General features: G+C 48.4%; 1 protein-coding gene across 1 annotated transcript in view; it reads right to left on the bottom strand.

Moving 5' to 3' along the window:
- Window positions 1-15,518, bottom strand: part of acap3a (ArfGAP with coiled-coil, ankyrin repeat and PH domains 3a) — a 150,255-nt gene extending 134,737 nt beyond the window's left edge. The window contains exon 1 of the mRNA XM_084333348.1: window positions 15,352-15,518. Coding sequence (XP_084189474.1) covers window positions 15,352-15,398 — 47 coding nt within the window. The 5' untranslated portion in view covers window positions 15,399-15,518. The remainder of the gene's footprint in view (window positions 1-15,351) is intronic.
- Window positions 15,519-15,807: the final 289 nt, after the last annotated feature.

The following is a 15,807-nucleotide window of genomic DNA, read 5'->3' on the forward strand; positions in this document are numbered from 1 at the left end:
AGAAATTAATAATAATAATACTGGCAACACTGATGGCAATGGAAGAGAATGTTCAAATGTGTCGATATATATGAGAAATATACCAACAAAAACCTAATAATTTGATGTCTTATTACTGGATCTTATGAAAAGGTCACAGTGGAAGAATACCATGCTTTTGATTAGCACTAATTACTAGTACTAATTTATATTTATATTTTATACACAGTTTAATCACCTGTACATTGTATATTACTGTTGCACTTTACCATTATATTTGCACTCTGGCTGGATGCCAAACTTATTTTCGTTGTACAGTACTTGTGCTGTATGATGATGACAATACATTTTAATCTAATCTAATCTAGAAATCAAGCGTTTTCTTTTGAAAGTGGTTACCGGTGGTTACAGGAGGCGGCCATATTGGAATAAAGAGAACTACACAGACATTCCATGTTGGCCTGGTGCCATTTTCGTCGCTGTTCTCTGTTCCTCCACAACTAAGGACGTGACACCAGCTGGAGGTTCAGACACCTCTCTCCATCCCGGGCGGGACTGAAGGGATGTGGGCTAATCCCTGATTAAAGACACACCGCCATTGATCAAACCTGTCCACTTAATCCCCGTCACTTTCATTACCTGCAGAGAGCAGGCAGGCCGCACGCAGCTCAGCGACACAACAGAGGAAATGCCCGCGGGCGAGGCCCTACATACACGCCGAGGCTCATTCGGTTAATTAAAATCAAGGACACGAATGAAAATTAAAACAGCAGAACAAATTCAGTGAGGGGGGGGGGGGGGGGGGGGTCCAGCGGTGCAGTGTGTGTCTGTAGGAATCACACGACACCACAGACACAAGGAAGATGCCAGAATTATCACTACCATTTTCTACTTATCACACCTTTACCAAAAAAATATTTACTAAAGATGTCCTTTCCAACAGACGTACTGTTGGGTGTATAATGCAACAAGGTGCACATGTTGCATGTAAATGGTAAATGACTGCATTTATTTATATATATAACAGCTCACATTTTACCCGTTCACTCACACATTCACACACCGACGGCGGAGGCGACCGACCACGCAAGGTGCCAACCTGCTCATCGGGAGGGGGGGGGGGGGGGGGGCATTGGACGTGGCGGTCGCTGACTTGAAGTCTGTCTGCTGTGTTAGTACCAGGGTGGGTGTGGCTTGGTCCACTACACTCAGCCCCCACCACCACAAGCACTGTTATAGTTTGACTCCTGATTGTGCCGTTTCGTCTTGGACTTTTACAGATACAAAACGTACAAATATTACTTGAAAAAAAAAAAACTTAAATATATTACTTATGGCTATAAGAGAATGTACCTTTAGCCTGTGTGGTTGATACATACTTTATTTACATTATTTTGCGGCTGAACAGAAGGGCAGAGCCGCTGACACAGATTCCAGAGGGAAGGAGGTCAGTATGAAATGGAGCAGAAGCAACAAGGCGACGCAGCAGAAGAACCCCTTCCAGCTCCACTCAGCTGTAGATCTTCCAGGAGGAGGAGCACAACACTCAGCTGTAGATCCTCCAGGAGGAGGAGCACAACACTCAGCTGTAGATCCTCCAGGAGGAACACAAGACTCAGCTGTAGATCCTCCAGGAGGAGGAGCACAACACTCAGCTGTAGATCCTCCAGGAGGAACACAAGACTCGGCTGTAGATCCTCCAGGAGGAACAGCACAACACTCAGCTGTAGATCCTCCAGGAGGAGGAGCACAACACTCAGCTGTAGATCCTCCAGGAGGAACACAAGACTCAGCTGTAGATCCTCCAGGAGGAGCAGCACAACACTCAGCTGTAGATCCTCCAGGAGGAGGAGCACAACACTCAGCTGTAGATCCTCCAGGAGGAGGAGCACAACACTCAGCTGTAGATCCTCCAGGAGGAGGAGCACAACACTCAGCTGTAGATCCTCCAGGAGGAGCGCAACACTCAGCTGTAGATCCTCCAGGAGGAGCGCAACACTCGGCTGTAGATCTTCCAGGAGGAGCACAACACTCAGCTGTAGATCCTCCAGGAGGAGGAGCACAACACTCAGCTGTAGATCTTCCAGGAGGAGGAGCACAACACTCAGCTGTAGATCCTCCAGGAGGAACGCAACACTCAGCCTGTAGATCCTCCAGGAGGAACACAACACTCAGCTGTAGATCCTCCAGGAGGAGCGCAACACGCAGCTGTAGATCCTCCAGGAGGAGCACAACACTCAGCTGTAGATCTTCCAGGAGGAGCGCAACACTCGGCTGTAGATCCTCCAGGAGGAGCACAACACTCAGCTGTAGATCTTCCAGGAGGAGCACAACACTCAGCTGTAGATCTTCCAGGAGGAGCACAACACTCAGCTGTAGATCCTCCAGGAGGAGCACAACACTCAGCTGTAGATCTTCCAGGAGGAGCGCAACACTCAGCTGTAGATCTTCCAGGAGGAGCGCAACACGCAGCTGTAGATCCTCCAGGAGGAGCACAACACTCAGCTGTAGATCTTCCAGGAGGAGCGCAACACTCGGCTGTAGATCCTCCAGGAGGAGCGCAACACTCAGCCTGTAGATCCTCCAGGAGGAACGCAACACTCAGCTGTAGATCTTCCAGGAGGAGGAGCACAACACTCAGCTGTAGATCCTCCAGGAGGAGGGCAACACTCAGCTGTAGATCCTCCAGGAGGAGCGCAACACTCAGCTGAAGATCCTCCAGGAGGAGCGCAACACTCAGCTGAAGATCCTCCAGGAGGAGCGCAACACTCAGCTGAAGATCCTCCAGGAGGAACACAACACTCAGCTGAAGATCCTCCAGGAGGAGCAGCACAACACTCAGCTGTAGATCCTCCAGGAGGAGCAGCACAACACTCAGCTGTAGATCCTCCAGGAGGAGCGCAACACTCAGCTGTAGATCCTCCAGGAGGAGCGCAACACTCAGCTGTAGATCCTCCAGGAGGAACACACAACACTCAGCTGTAGATCCTCCAGGAGGAACACAACACTCAGCTGTAGATCCTCCAGGAGGAACACACAACACTCAGCTGTAGATCCTCCAGGAGGAGCGCAACACTCAGCTGTAGATCCTCCAGGAGGAGCAGCACAACACTCAGCTGTAGATCCTCCAGGAGGAGCACACAACACTCAGCTGTAGATCCTCCAGGAGGAACACAACACTCAGCTGTAGATCCTCCAGGAGGAGCACACAACACTCAGCTGTAGATCCTCCAGGAGGAGCGCAACACTCAGCTGTAGATCCTCCAGGAGGAACACAACACTCAGCTGTAGATCCTCCAGGAGGAACACACAACACTCAGCTGTAGATCCTCCAGGAGGAGCGCAACACTCAGCTGTAGATCCTCCAGGAGGAGGAGCACAACACTCAGCTGTAGATCCTCCAGGAGGAGCAGCACAACACTCAGCTGTAGATCCTCCAGGAGGAGCGCAGATATCCTCCCCCTCCGCCCAACATGAGACGGAGATGATGCACAGCCGGTCTGTCACACCTGAGGGGGGACACAGCGATTTTGTGTCGGCTGGAAGTCTCCATGGCTGCGTTCACACTGAAAGCCAGTAAGTGCTCAATTCTGATTTATTGCTCCGACAGATCTGATGGCTGTTCACTGTCAGGATTGGCGGGGGTGTAGGACACACACAAAAGAGGGGAAGCTTAAAGTTACCCCAGAGAGGGGTAACCACTGGAATCTCAGAGCGGTGAGACAGGGCGAGGGAAAACACAAGAACACTGAAATAAAATAAAAATAATAGCTATAGAAAACACAAAACACCGAAAGCACTACAGACAGAGAAAACCCTAGAAACAGAACTTGGGACACTCCTCTACTACTGAGGGAAAACATGAAATGAACAAGCATCTGAACACAGGAAACCAAGCCTAGGCACGGCACACCTGCTGACACCAATCAGGTGGCAATCAAGCCCACACACGCCGCCTTGCCACAATTAACTGGTGTCTGGTGATTGACAGCTCACAAGAGAAAACCAAAAATGCACCCAAAGCATGCAGGAATAAACTAAAACCAAACCCACATAGACCGTGATCCATCACAGTTCACGTAATTTTTTTTATGTGGCCAATATCCAATTCCAGTGTGAACTGGTCACGCTCCTGAACTGACCCGCATGCGCAAATGAACAATAAAGAAGATGGACGCAAACATGGAGGAGGACACTGAAGTCACAGTGTATGGTTTCATGTATAAGTTGATGTGCAGTGGAGGCCGGCTAATTCATGAGCAGATGATCATAATGGGGGGCGAGGAGGAGGTGAAAGAGACATTTCTTCTTTAAATATCACCATAAAATACTCACTGTCCCTCCACTGACCACCTCCATCACAGCTGTCTTCCATGTCTGTATTCACTGAGTGACTCCCGCCACAGAATTGTGACGAATGTCGATCCAGATGATTCCAGAGTGACATAAAGTCGCTTGAATTCTGACAGTTCAGACTGATTGAAAAGACATGTGATTTGTGCTGTTGTTCACACTGTCGTGAAAAAAACTGATCTGAGTCACATATGAGCAATTCAGGCCACTTTGGCCTGCAGTGTGAACATAGCCCATGCATTGAGAGTTCAGCATTAGCATTGAGAGTTCAGCTCGTATAGAGAGAGACATCATCTCGGTACCATATATAACCCCCCCCCCCCCCCCCCACTACCTCCATATTGGTTGACTGATGGGAGGGAATAGTGGGAACCGCTATGACCCCATTGGGACCCCAAAATGTTGTAAAAACAACCACATCAAGAACCGTGATGATTAGAAACAGGCAGAAGAACCCAGTATGGTAATTATAAACTCATAACTTTCTACTTTGCTGTTTTTAACCACAGCATTAAGCGGATTATGAAATGTACATATACATGTAGTACCGTAGCTGCTGTTTACTGCTCTGTCCGCCTGACTGTCAGGGAAAGAAACACACCCCGTATCCTGAGTTCAGGGTGGTCGGCTGTAGAGGCCCCTGCCTGGGCAGCACGTCTTCTTGCCAGTAGCCCCTAAGAGAGACCAGCAGCCCCTAAGAGAGACCAGCAGCCCCTAAGAGAGACCAGCAGCCCCTAAGAGAGACCAGCAGCCCCTAAGAGAGACCAGCAGCCCCTAAGAGAGAGACCATCAGCCCCTAAGAGAGACCATCAGCCCCTAAGAGAGGCCAGCAGACCCTAAGAGAGACCAGCAGCCCCTAAGAGAGACCAGCAGCCCCTAAGAGAGGCCAGCAGCCCCTAAGAGAGACCAGCAGCCCCTAAGAGAGACCAGCAGCCCCTAAGAGAGAGACCAGCAGCCCCTAAGAGAGAGACCAGCAGCCCCTAAGAGAGACCAGCAGCCCCTAAGAGAGACCAGCAGCCCCTAAGAGAGAGACCAGCAGCCCCTAAGAGAGACCAGCAGCCCCTAAGAGAGACCAGCAGCCCCTAAGAGATGCCAGCAGCCCCTAAGAGATGCCAGCAGCCCCTAAGAGAGACCAACAGCCCCTAAGAGAGACCAGCAGCCCCTAAGAGAGACCAGCAGCCCCTAAGAGAGCCCCTAAGAGAGACCAGCAGCCCCTAAGAGAGACCAGCAGCCCCTAAGAGAGACCAGCAGCCCCTAAGAGAGACCAGCAGCCCCTAAGAGATGCCAGATCCCTCCTGCTCTTTTCCAATCCTACATCAATTACCTGAAGAGCGCCGCAATCGGAGACGAACGGGCTGGATCTGATTATGATTGAAATTATATACAGTACATACAATCCACATTTGATTTGGCTAAGTCGTAAAGTGGATAGAAACCCTATAATTATTACCACTGTGAATAATGTACCCATTATCTAAATCAAAGCCTGGTTGGATACAGACTGACCACGAAAATCAGTCATGGGAAATGCATTTACATTTTCAGCATGGTTACTTCAATAGGGGAGGTTTTTGTCTCCGAAACGACAAACAAATCATTGTGGCACCGTTGTGGCAGAGTAGGGTCTCTTTTTATTTTTTTATTATTATTATTATTATTTTGGGGGGGCTTTTTGAATTTCACCCATCCCAATTTAGTCGTTCCCATCCCAATTCCCTTCCTGGTCGTTGCGCGCATTGCCCCACTGTCGGCCTGGGGAGGGTGTAGACCATGTGGAGTCGCCAGCCTCTTCTTTTCACCTTTTCACTGGGGGAACGTGACGCTTGGGAGGTTCATGCTATTCCCCCCCAGATCTGAACAGGCGCCCCGACTGACCAGTAGGAGTCACAGTTTACAGCGACCAGGACACATACCCCACCGGCTTCCCATCCGCTAACACGGCCAATTGTGTTAGTAGGGACGACTGACCAAGCCGGAGGTACCGCTGACAGCTGGATTCGATCCCAGAGTCTCTGCGGTGGTAGGCGAGTGCTTAGTCCACTGCGCTACCCAGCCGCACCTCAGAGTAGGGTTTCTTAATGGGGCGGTACCCCCCCCCCCCCCCCTCCCCAGGTGTTCAGAGAGTGTTGGTGTGGTATGACGGCCCCCAGGGGGCGTTCAGAGAGTGTTGGTACCACCCCCCAGGGGGTGTTCAGAGAGTGTTGGTCCCTGTAGGGAAAGTGTCACGTTTTAGCAAAGAAAATTATGACTTTATTATGACTCAGTCATCATCAAGCTGGTGTTTACATTTCCAGCACGGTCTCTTGAATAGGGGAGGTTTTTTGCCTCCAAAGTAGAAATGTTTGTAGCGATGGCAGCGCATACAATAATACATCCAAGCTGGTTTATCTCAAACAAGAAACAGAAATGTGTCGTCCCGTCACACTCGTGCTTTAATAATGCCCCCGGCAGAGTCGTCCGCCACAGAGCGGAACGTTGTGCCACATGCTCCGCATTCCTCCATCAGACATCTCCTGGAATCTGACCTGCTTTGCAGTCATCTGACTGTAGGTCACACATCCGCTCTGTCCGCTCTCTCGCAGCCGCTGCCGGGGACACACGGGTAATAACAAGGGCCACGGATAATTGGCCTTGGATAACTAAGCGACGCCACCGACGCTGGTATGATATTGGGCAGAGACACCAGGCTAAAACAGGATATTTGAATATAATTCCCCCCCCCCGATACTAAAACCTGATACCACGAGTTCTGTGTGGAAAACATCATGGAACAAAGTAAAGCCACTTAATTTTCGATCTGTACATATCCGTGTAGATATTAGATCTATATCTGTACATATCTGTAGATACTATATCTATATCTGTACATATCTGTAGATACTATATCTATATCTGTACATATCTGTATTATATCTATATCTGCACATATCTGTAGATAATACTATATGATACTATATGATATAATATCTACAGATATTTACAGATATAGATATAGGCTATATCTATATCTGTACATATCTGTAGATATGATATATATATCTGTACATATCTTCTTATATGATATCTATATCTGTGCATATCTGTGGATACTATATCTATATCTGTACATATCTGTAGATACTATATCTATATCTGTACATATCCCTTACCTACTCTTACTAGTTACGCTGCTGGCCAGTATGACTTACTACCATAGTGTCTTTATGCCTGTACAACATTGTACATATTAATACTACAACTCTGTACAGTACATTAACACTATTACTCACTAGTACTCATTTATATATTGTATACCCAGTTTAATCACATGTACATTGTATATTACTATTGCACTTTACTGTTACATTTGCACTCTGTTTGGTTGCCAAACTTATTTTTGTTGTACTGTACTTGTGCTGTATGATAACAACAATACATTTAAATGTAATCTAATCTATCTATCTAGATTGAATTTTTACACATAGAAATATGTAAAATGTAGACTATCCAACGGAGACAATTTATTATATATCAATAATTGATGTACAATGTGATCTAACTAAGTCAATCTTGTTCTGCGAACGAATGGATCGGTACTCGATATCAGGCCGGATACTCCATATAGAACCAGTACTTAGAGGGGCGGCTAGGTGGCGCAGTGGGCAAGGCGCTCGCCACCAACGCAGGAGATGCTGGGTTCGAGCCCAGCTCTCGGTGTTGCTTCTGGCTTGGCTGGTCGTTCATACACTAATACAATTGGCAGTATTAGGGGGTGGGAAGCTGGTGGGTGGGGATCGGACGTTGTGGACAGCGACTCCTACAGGTCGGTTGGTGCGCCTGCGCAGTAGAATCAGGAAGCGACGGGGGCGGCGTGTCCCTCCCACGCGTTACAACCTCGCCCCTGAAAGATCGCGCTGTGCAGGTGAAAAGATGTGACGGCTGCCTCCTCGAGTACCGGAGGGGACACGTGATGTAAGGCTTGGTCCACATTGCAGCCGGCTTGTGGGAGGGCATGGCCTAACAACGTTCGAGACAGGGGAGGGTAGAATTGGACGATACGAAATTGGGGACGGGAGAAAAAAATTGAAAAATGGGGAGAAAATCTCACATGCACTATGGAGAAAGATGGCATCCCGATAGAAGATGCAGCACATACCTGCTCGCAGGTAGATCGGTCTACATGTAACGTATGTGCATTATATGCACAATGTATAGTAATGTTTTTTTTTTTGTAAGTGCTTTTTTAATTTCCATGTCAGTTGTTAATGTGTTTGTACGAGTCTTTTGTATGTTTTGTATGATGTTACGAAAAAGAAAAAGACATATCTTGGATGTTGCATATTATGCTGTGGAAATATGTCTTGTGAATATTGGAAAGATTTGTGCAAAAATATCAATAAAAAAATAAAAAAAAAAAAAAATTTGGAGAAAAAGTAGATACAAAAAGAATAAAGAACCAGTACTTGGAAGCAGTTATCGGCAGTGAAGAAGCGGCATCGGTACACGATCCATCAGCCGAGGGAGCCTCACCGTGACTCAATGACACGCTCGTCAGTACGAGGGCTGTTTCAGATCAACACCCTGCCCCCAGCTGTTCACGTGGGAACGGGCCCATTCAGACTCGACGAACAGAGTGAGTCTCTCAGCGGAAGCAGCGCGCCGCGCTTTCTGGACACAATGGTCATATTCTGCTCAAGGACTGTCAAGAGAGACAGGATTACCGACGAGGACATGGCTAAGCTAATGGCAGAGATCGTGCAGCAAGACTATCCTCTAAAGCCTCGTATAGATATTATATACAGGAGGCATTCATAGCCGTTTTGCACATGTTTGTGAAGTGAATTATGGTGCGTCTCGAGCCAAGCAGCTGTGAAGGTCACACCAACAGGCCATCAGACTGACCTACAAATTATTAATACAGTGACCTTTATAGTTGTTCTGGAGTTGTCACCGTGATCATGAGTAGGCCAGGCCTACTGTAGAACGGAATCATTATCATCATCATCATCATCATCATCATCATCATCATGATGTATGGTGTTTTCAGAGTGAGGTCATTACCGTATTTATACTGTCATGGATCCAAGCAAAGATATGGCATGTGTTTATACAATATTATCATCAACGATATACAGCCTTAGCCTACATTATTCTTCAATTAATCCTATATACATTGCATGTTGCAGTGGTTATTTTGAATGACGTTGCACCATGACAACAGTGATACAAAAAAAAGGATAATCAATAACAATAAGAGCTGGATTTGTGCTGGAAAAACCATCAAACAGCACTGTCTGTCAACAGGGCTGGCCCGATATGACCAACATATCATATCACAATATTTCTCTTAGGTTTGATGGAATAGCGGTTATTTTTATGGTATTTTGTTTTCCAGTACAAATTGACTTGTTTTTTTAATGTCTTTATCTTGGAATACTTACAGTATTGTCACGGTGATATTTCACTTACAATTCTCCATTTTTCTTTAGTTAATTTTTTTTTTTATCCGTTTATAGATTTATTTTTTAATCTACATACAGAAAAAACAATGAAACATATACAACAGAACAACACCCATCATACTCCCCCCTCCCACCCTCCCACCCTCCCCCCTCCCACCCTCCCCCACCCTACTGTGTGGGGATGATGAGGCTCTTCTTTACTGCCGCGAGATTAGAATAAAAATATAATCGAAAATATAGAGAGCATGTATATATTTCTTTGCGTTACGTGGGCTGAATAGCATGGACGACGGTATAATAACAAGCCATACCTTCACATGGATCCAAGATTACATTGTGTACACCTCCCAGCCCTGACGTCAAACATACCAAGAATACAGTATTGCGATATGATATATTGATATTGTTTACATCCATCACAGCATGTTGTTTTAAGCGTGGCGCGAGCGTGACCCTTGACCTCAAACGAACGTGGCAGTGAGGAGAGAACGGCTCAGACTTTACATGTTGCCAGCGTTGGGCTGCGGTAAACACAAACACATTCCTGTGACCACGTGATCCACTCTGGACCACTTCCTCTGAGCAGATGTTGTAGAAACTAGACGGCTTGCTCGCATCCGTCTCGCTTGTTATGGGTTTCCATAGTAACCAAAACACAGAACGCGCGGGTCAGACAGGGAAATTGGATTTGTTCCAAGTGATTTTAGATCTGTAATGTAGCCATATTGGTGCGCAATGGCGATCACCGTCTCGATTTCTAAACGCATGCAACTGGTGGCGTCACAGCTCAGTGAGGGACCAGCTCAGTGAAGGACCAGCTCAGAGAAGGACCAGCTCAGTGAAGGACCAGCTCAGTGAAGGACCAGCTCAGTGAGGGACCAGCTCAGTGAAGGACCAGCTCAGAGAAGGACCAGCTCAGTGAAGGACCAGCTCAGTGAGGGACCAGCTCAGAGAAGGACCAGCTCAGTGAGGGACCAGCTCAGAGAAGGACCAGCTCAGTGAAGGACCAGCTCAGAGAAGGACCAGCTCAGTGAAGGACCAGCTCAGTGAAGGACCAGCTCAGAGAAGGACCAGCTCAGTGAAGGACCAGCTCAGAGAAGGACCAGCTCAGAGAAGGACCAGCTCAGAGAAGGACCAGCTCAGTGAAGGACCAGCTCAGAGAAGGACCAGCTCAGAGAAGGACCAGCTCAGAGAAGGACCAGCTCAGTGAAGGACCAGCTCAGAGAAGGACCAGCTCAGTGAAGGACCAGCTCAGTGAAGGACCAGCTCAGAGAAGGACCAGCTCAGTGAAGGACCAGCTCAGTGAAGGACCAGCTCAGAGAAGGACCAGCTCAGTGAAGGACCAGCTCAGTGAAGGACCAGCTCAGAGAAGGACCAGCTCAGAGAAGGACCAGCTCAGTGAAGGACCAGCTCAGAGAAGGACCAGCTCAGTGAAGGACCAGCTCAGTGAAGGACCAGCTCAGTGAAGGACCAGCTCAGAGAAGGACCAGCTCAGTGAAGGACCAGCTCAGTGAAGGACCAGCTCAGAGAAGGACCAGCTCAGTGAAGGACCAGCTCAGAGAAGGACCAGCTCAGAGAAGGACCAGCTCAGTGAAGGACCAGCTCAGAGAAGGACCAGCTCAGAGAAGGACCAGCTCAGTGAAGGACCAGCTCAGAGAAGGACCAGCTCAGTGAGGGACCAGCTCAGAGAAGGACCGGCGGTGAGCGGCGAGGCCGGGGCGAGCTCATGACATGCTCAGAGGAACATGCCACATGTACGAGGTAATCATGCGGAATCTGATACCCGGCATGTCCTTACACGTGTAGAGAGAGAGAGAGAGCCTGTGTGTCATTCAAATATCAAATCAAAAGCCAGATTTTCCTCTATTCTGGGCTTGCCTGCTTCCAGTTACCCTGCCACCTCCAGGGCTTGTTATGCAAGACTCTCGCTGCCTGCGGAGGAGCCGTTTGAATCCTCTCTCACGGGCCTCCGAGCGTGGGTCTCTTCATCTCTCGGCTCTGGTCGTTCAAAACACTGCGTTTAAGAATGTAAACTGTCTTCACGCGCACTGTGCCCCGAGAGAAGAGCGCTCACGCGGCTTCATACACGGCGACACACGACCACACCTCTGCTCAGTGGGCGTTGTTTTGGACCAGTTCTGCCGTTGGTGAGATTAGCTCCGGCCAAACATCGCCTGTTTTCATTCCACATTCACAGCCCCTGGCCAGACAGAGAGGCTGTTATCAGCTCCTTCCACTCAAGATGATGTCTCTTGAGGCACTCAGATCCCTGGACTCTCAAAAACGCCTCGTCTCCATTAGCTGTGTTCAGCCTGGCTGGGGCTAGCCATGGTCTAGCATGGGTCTGGTATGGTTGGGTTCCAAAGACAATGGAGACGCTCACTGTGCGCCAGACAGGCCACAGTACGGCTAAACCCTGGCTAGTGGAGACCAGACAGGCCACAGTACGGCTAAACCCTGGCTAGTGGAGACCAGACAGGCCACAGCACGGCTAAACCCTGGCTAGTGGAGACCAGACAGGCCACAGACAGCACGGCTAAACCCTGGCTAGTGGAGACCAGACAGGCCACAGCACGGCTAAACCCTGGCTAGTGGAGACCAGACAGGCCACAGCACGGCTAAACCCTGGCTAGTGGAGACCAGACAGGCCACAGACAGTACGGCTAAACCCTGGCTAGTGGAGACCAGACAGGCCACAGCACGGCTAAACCCTGGCTAGTGGAGACCAGACAGGCCACAGCACGGCTAAACCCTGGCTAGTGGAGACCAGACAGGCCACAGCACAGCTAAACCCTGGCTAGTGGAGACCAGACAGGACACAGCACGGCTAAACCCTGGCTAGTGGAGACCAGACAGGCCACAGCACGGCTAAACCCTGGCTAGTGGAGACCAGACAGGCCACAGCACGGCTAAACCCTGGCTAGTGGAGACCAGACAGGCCACAGCACGGCTAAACCCTGGCTAGTGGAGACCGGACAGGCCACAGACAGTACGGCTAAACCCTGGCTAGTGGAGACCAGACAGGCCACAGCACGGCTAAACCCTGGCTAGTGGAGACCAGACAGGCCACAGCACGGCTAAACCCTGGCTAGTGGAGACCAGACAGGCCACAGACAGCACGGCTAAACCCTGGCTAGTGGTGACCAGACAGGCCACAGCACGGCTAAACCCTGGCTAGTGGAGACCAGACAGGCCACAGCACAGCTAAACCCTGGCTAGTGGAGACCAGACAGGACACAGCACGGCTAAACCCTGGATAGTGGAGACCAGACAGGCCACAGCACAGCTAAACCCTGGCTAGTGGAGACCAGACAGGCCACAGCACGGCTAAACCCTGGATAGTGGAGACCAGATAGGCCACAGCATGACTAAACCCTGGCTAGTGGAGACGGGGCATTAGGTAGTGAGGGAGTTAGTTAGTTAGTTAGTTAGTTAGTTAGTTAGTTGGTTAGTCAGCACACGCAGGTCACCTCGCCAGTCTTTCCTCTTCAACACACGGTGTCACGGTGAGAAAAGCCTCGTGTAATAAATCCCCTTCGCTCAGCGCTTCCTGAGACCTGTCCCTCTGCGGCCCAGATGGCAGCCATTAAGGTGCTGCTGCCAAGACTGGAAGTCTTTGATTTGGAGCAGAGATCCTATCTGTGGGAGCATTGCGGGTGTGCACATGTGCACACACACACATACACGTAAAAGGACCCAGGCTAAGCAGGCTTAGCAGGCCGTGAGACACCCCACACAGCCTGAGAGGCTCTTGGCTCCTCACAAGCAGATGGAGGAGGGGGGGGGGGTGGGGGGGGGTCTGGGGAAGGGATGTGGTGGGTGTAGAGGAATTCCTGTGCTGTTGATCTAACCTTTGGTGCTATGTGTGCGCAGCAGTCAGAGCATATGTGGCCGTGCGTGGGACCCAGCGCTCGCCTCTGATCCTCTGGGTAAGTGATGCTGTTTGAACGGACTCCGGTGACTGGCTGCAGAGTTTGTAACTCTGTGGGAGCAGTTCATTAAAAAAAAAAAAAAAAAAAAAAAAAAAAGGGAAGTCCATTCAGAACTGGAAGTGTTCCTGTCATTAAGCGTGACAAGCAAATCACTTCCACCAAATCACCTCTTCTCCTGGGATCGGAGCCGGTGATTGGCTAATCGTATTACACGTTGTGTGAGTGGTCTCTTATTTAAAAGATGCACATCATCATCATCATCATCATCATCATCATCACCAGCAAAACGTTTATTATAGTATTTATTTACTATGTAATATTGTCATATATGTCTTTTTAAGATGTTTTCATGTAAATATATGTGTCTGTATGTGTATTGTTGTGTGTCGTTCCAGTAACAGCAAGGAGGACCGTGATGGAAACAAGTCTGGACTTTATCATGTGATTATCCTTGACACTGAATGCAAGTTTGTTTTTTTATGACTGGACTGGTGTTTGTCAAATAAACTAAAAACTAAACCACCACCATGACCATCACAGTTCGTATAAGCAGCCCGGGCCCCACGGATATATATATAAACGTCTCATTGTCTGCGACAAAGAAATGATGCACAGTTTTCCTGCAATATGTGATTCATAGTCTGACGACTGATTCATATTCCTGGCCTGTTGTCCGTCTGTCTACTTATAGCCTCGGCGGCTCTTCCACACCACACACAAGGTCCTGCAACCCAAAGTCTAACGGGATCAGATGATTCCCTGCGAAAGGAAACCCATGGTCGCCCACAGACTAGAGCATGTGACACGGTACCCTGAGTCATCCGTAGGCTACCGTATGGTTTCGCTGCTCATCCTCGTGCATTAAGGGGGGGGGGGGGTGCTGTCAAAAATGTCGCTTACAATATGAATTGGTTTACTACGCAGGTGACAATTCAATCAGACACTGCAAACAGTAACCAATCAAAGCAATAGACTCGCGTGGCACATTATTTTCGGACGATTCACAACTAGGTATGTTGTCAGAGAAGAAGGGTATTATATAGGCTACGTTTTCACAATATCAGCGAGTAGCTGCTCCGTATCCCTCAGCGTTAGATCCACTGAGATCTGTTTGCATGCAGTGTGCCTTCAGCATTAGATCCACTGAGATCTGTTTGCATGCAGTGTGCCTTCAGCATTAGATCCACTGAGATCTGTTTGCATGCAGTGTCATTCAGCATTAGACCCACTGAGATCTGTTTACGTGCAGTGTCTTCAACATTAGACCCATTGAGATCTGTTTGCATGCAGTGTGCCTTCACTGCATTAGATCCACTGAGATCTGTTTGCATGCAGTGTCTCTTCACCCATTAGATCCACTGAGATCTGTTTGCATGCAGTGTCATTCAGCATTAGACCCACTGAGATCTGTTTACGTGCAGTGTCTTCAACATTAGACCCACTGAGATCTGTTTGCATGCAGTGTCATTCAGCATTTTAGACAGACCCACTGCGATCTGTTTGCATGCAGTGTTCCTTCAGCATTAGATCCACTGAGATCTGTTGTCATATTGGTGGCTGTGTCGTTCCAGCATATTATTAACATCGTTCAACAAGCGAGTTTTAAAAGGATAATGCCTTCATCTTAAACGCGTAAATCTTCTTACCTGAAACGGGGTGAATCTTTAATACATTCTTCAAAGTCCACCGTCATCTTGGGGCTGGATAAAGTTTTGCACACTTTAGAATACAAATTTCATTTCCAAATAGCAGAGATGTAAGTATCCGATAGCGCGCAACAATCACAGTGTCCCCGGCTCGCGATGCGCACTCTCTCCTCTCCTACTGACTCTGATCAGTGCGACGAGAGCCGCTGGGCTGCTGGCTGCTGACTGTAAGTGAGCAGGGTGCTGATGACGTCATAGGCACTGCTGCTAATTTGAATGAGGATTGATTGATTGATTGATTGATTGATTGATTGATTGATTGATTGATTGATTGATTGATTGATTGATTGAAAACGATATTAACAGATTGCAGAATGGGTACAATACAGTACGGCTCAATACACACAATTGTTAAGGGGATGCAGACCAGAGAAAGACTTTCGTCTTGTTTACATC

Source organism: Notolepis coatsorum (genome assembly GCF_963971535.1).
Source record: "Notolepis coatsorum genome assembly, chromosome: 17".
NCBI lineage: Eukaryota > Metazoa > Chordata > Actinopteri > Aulopiformes > Paralepididae > Notolepis > Notolepis coatsorum.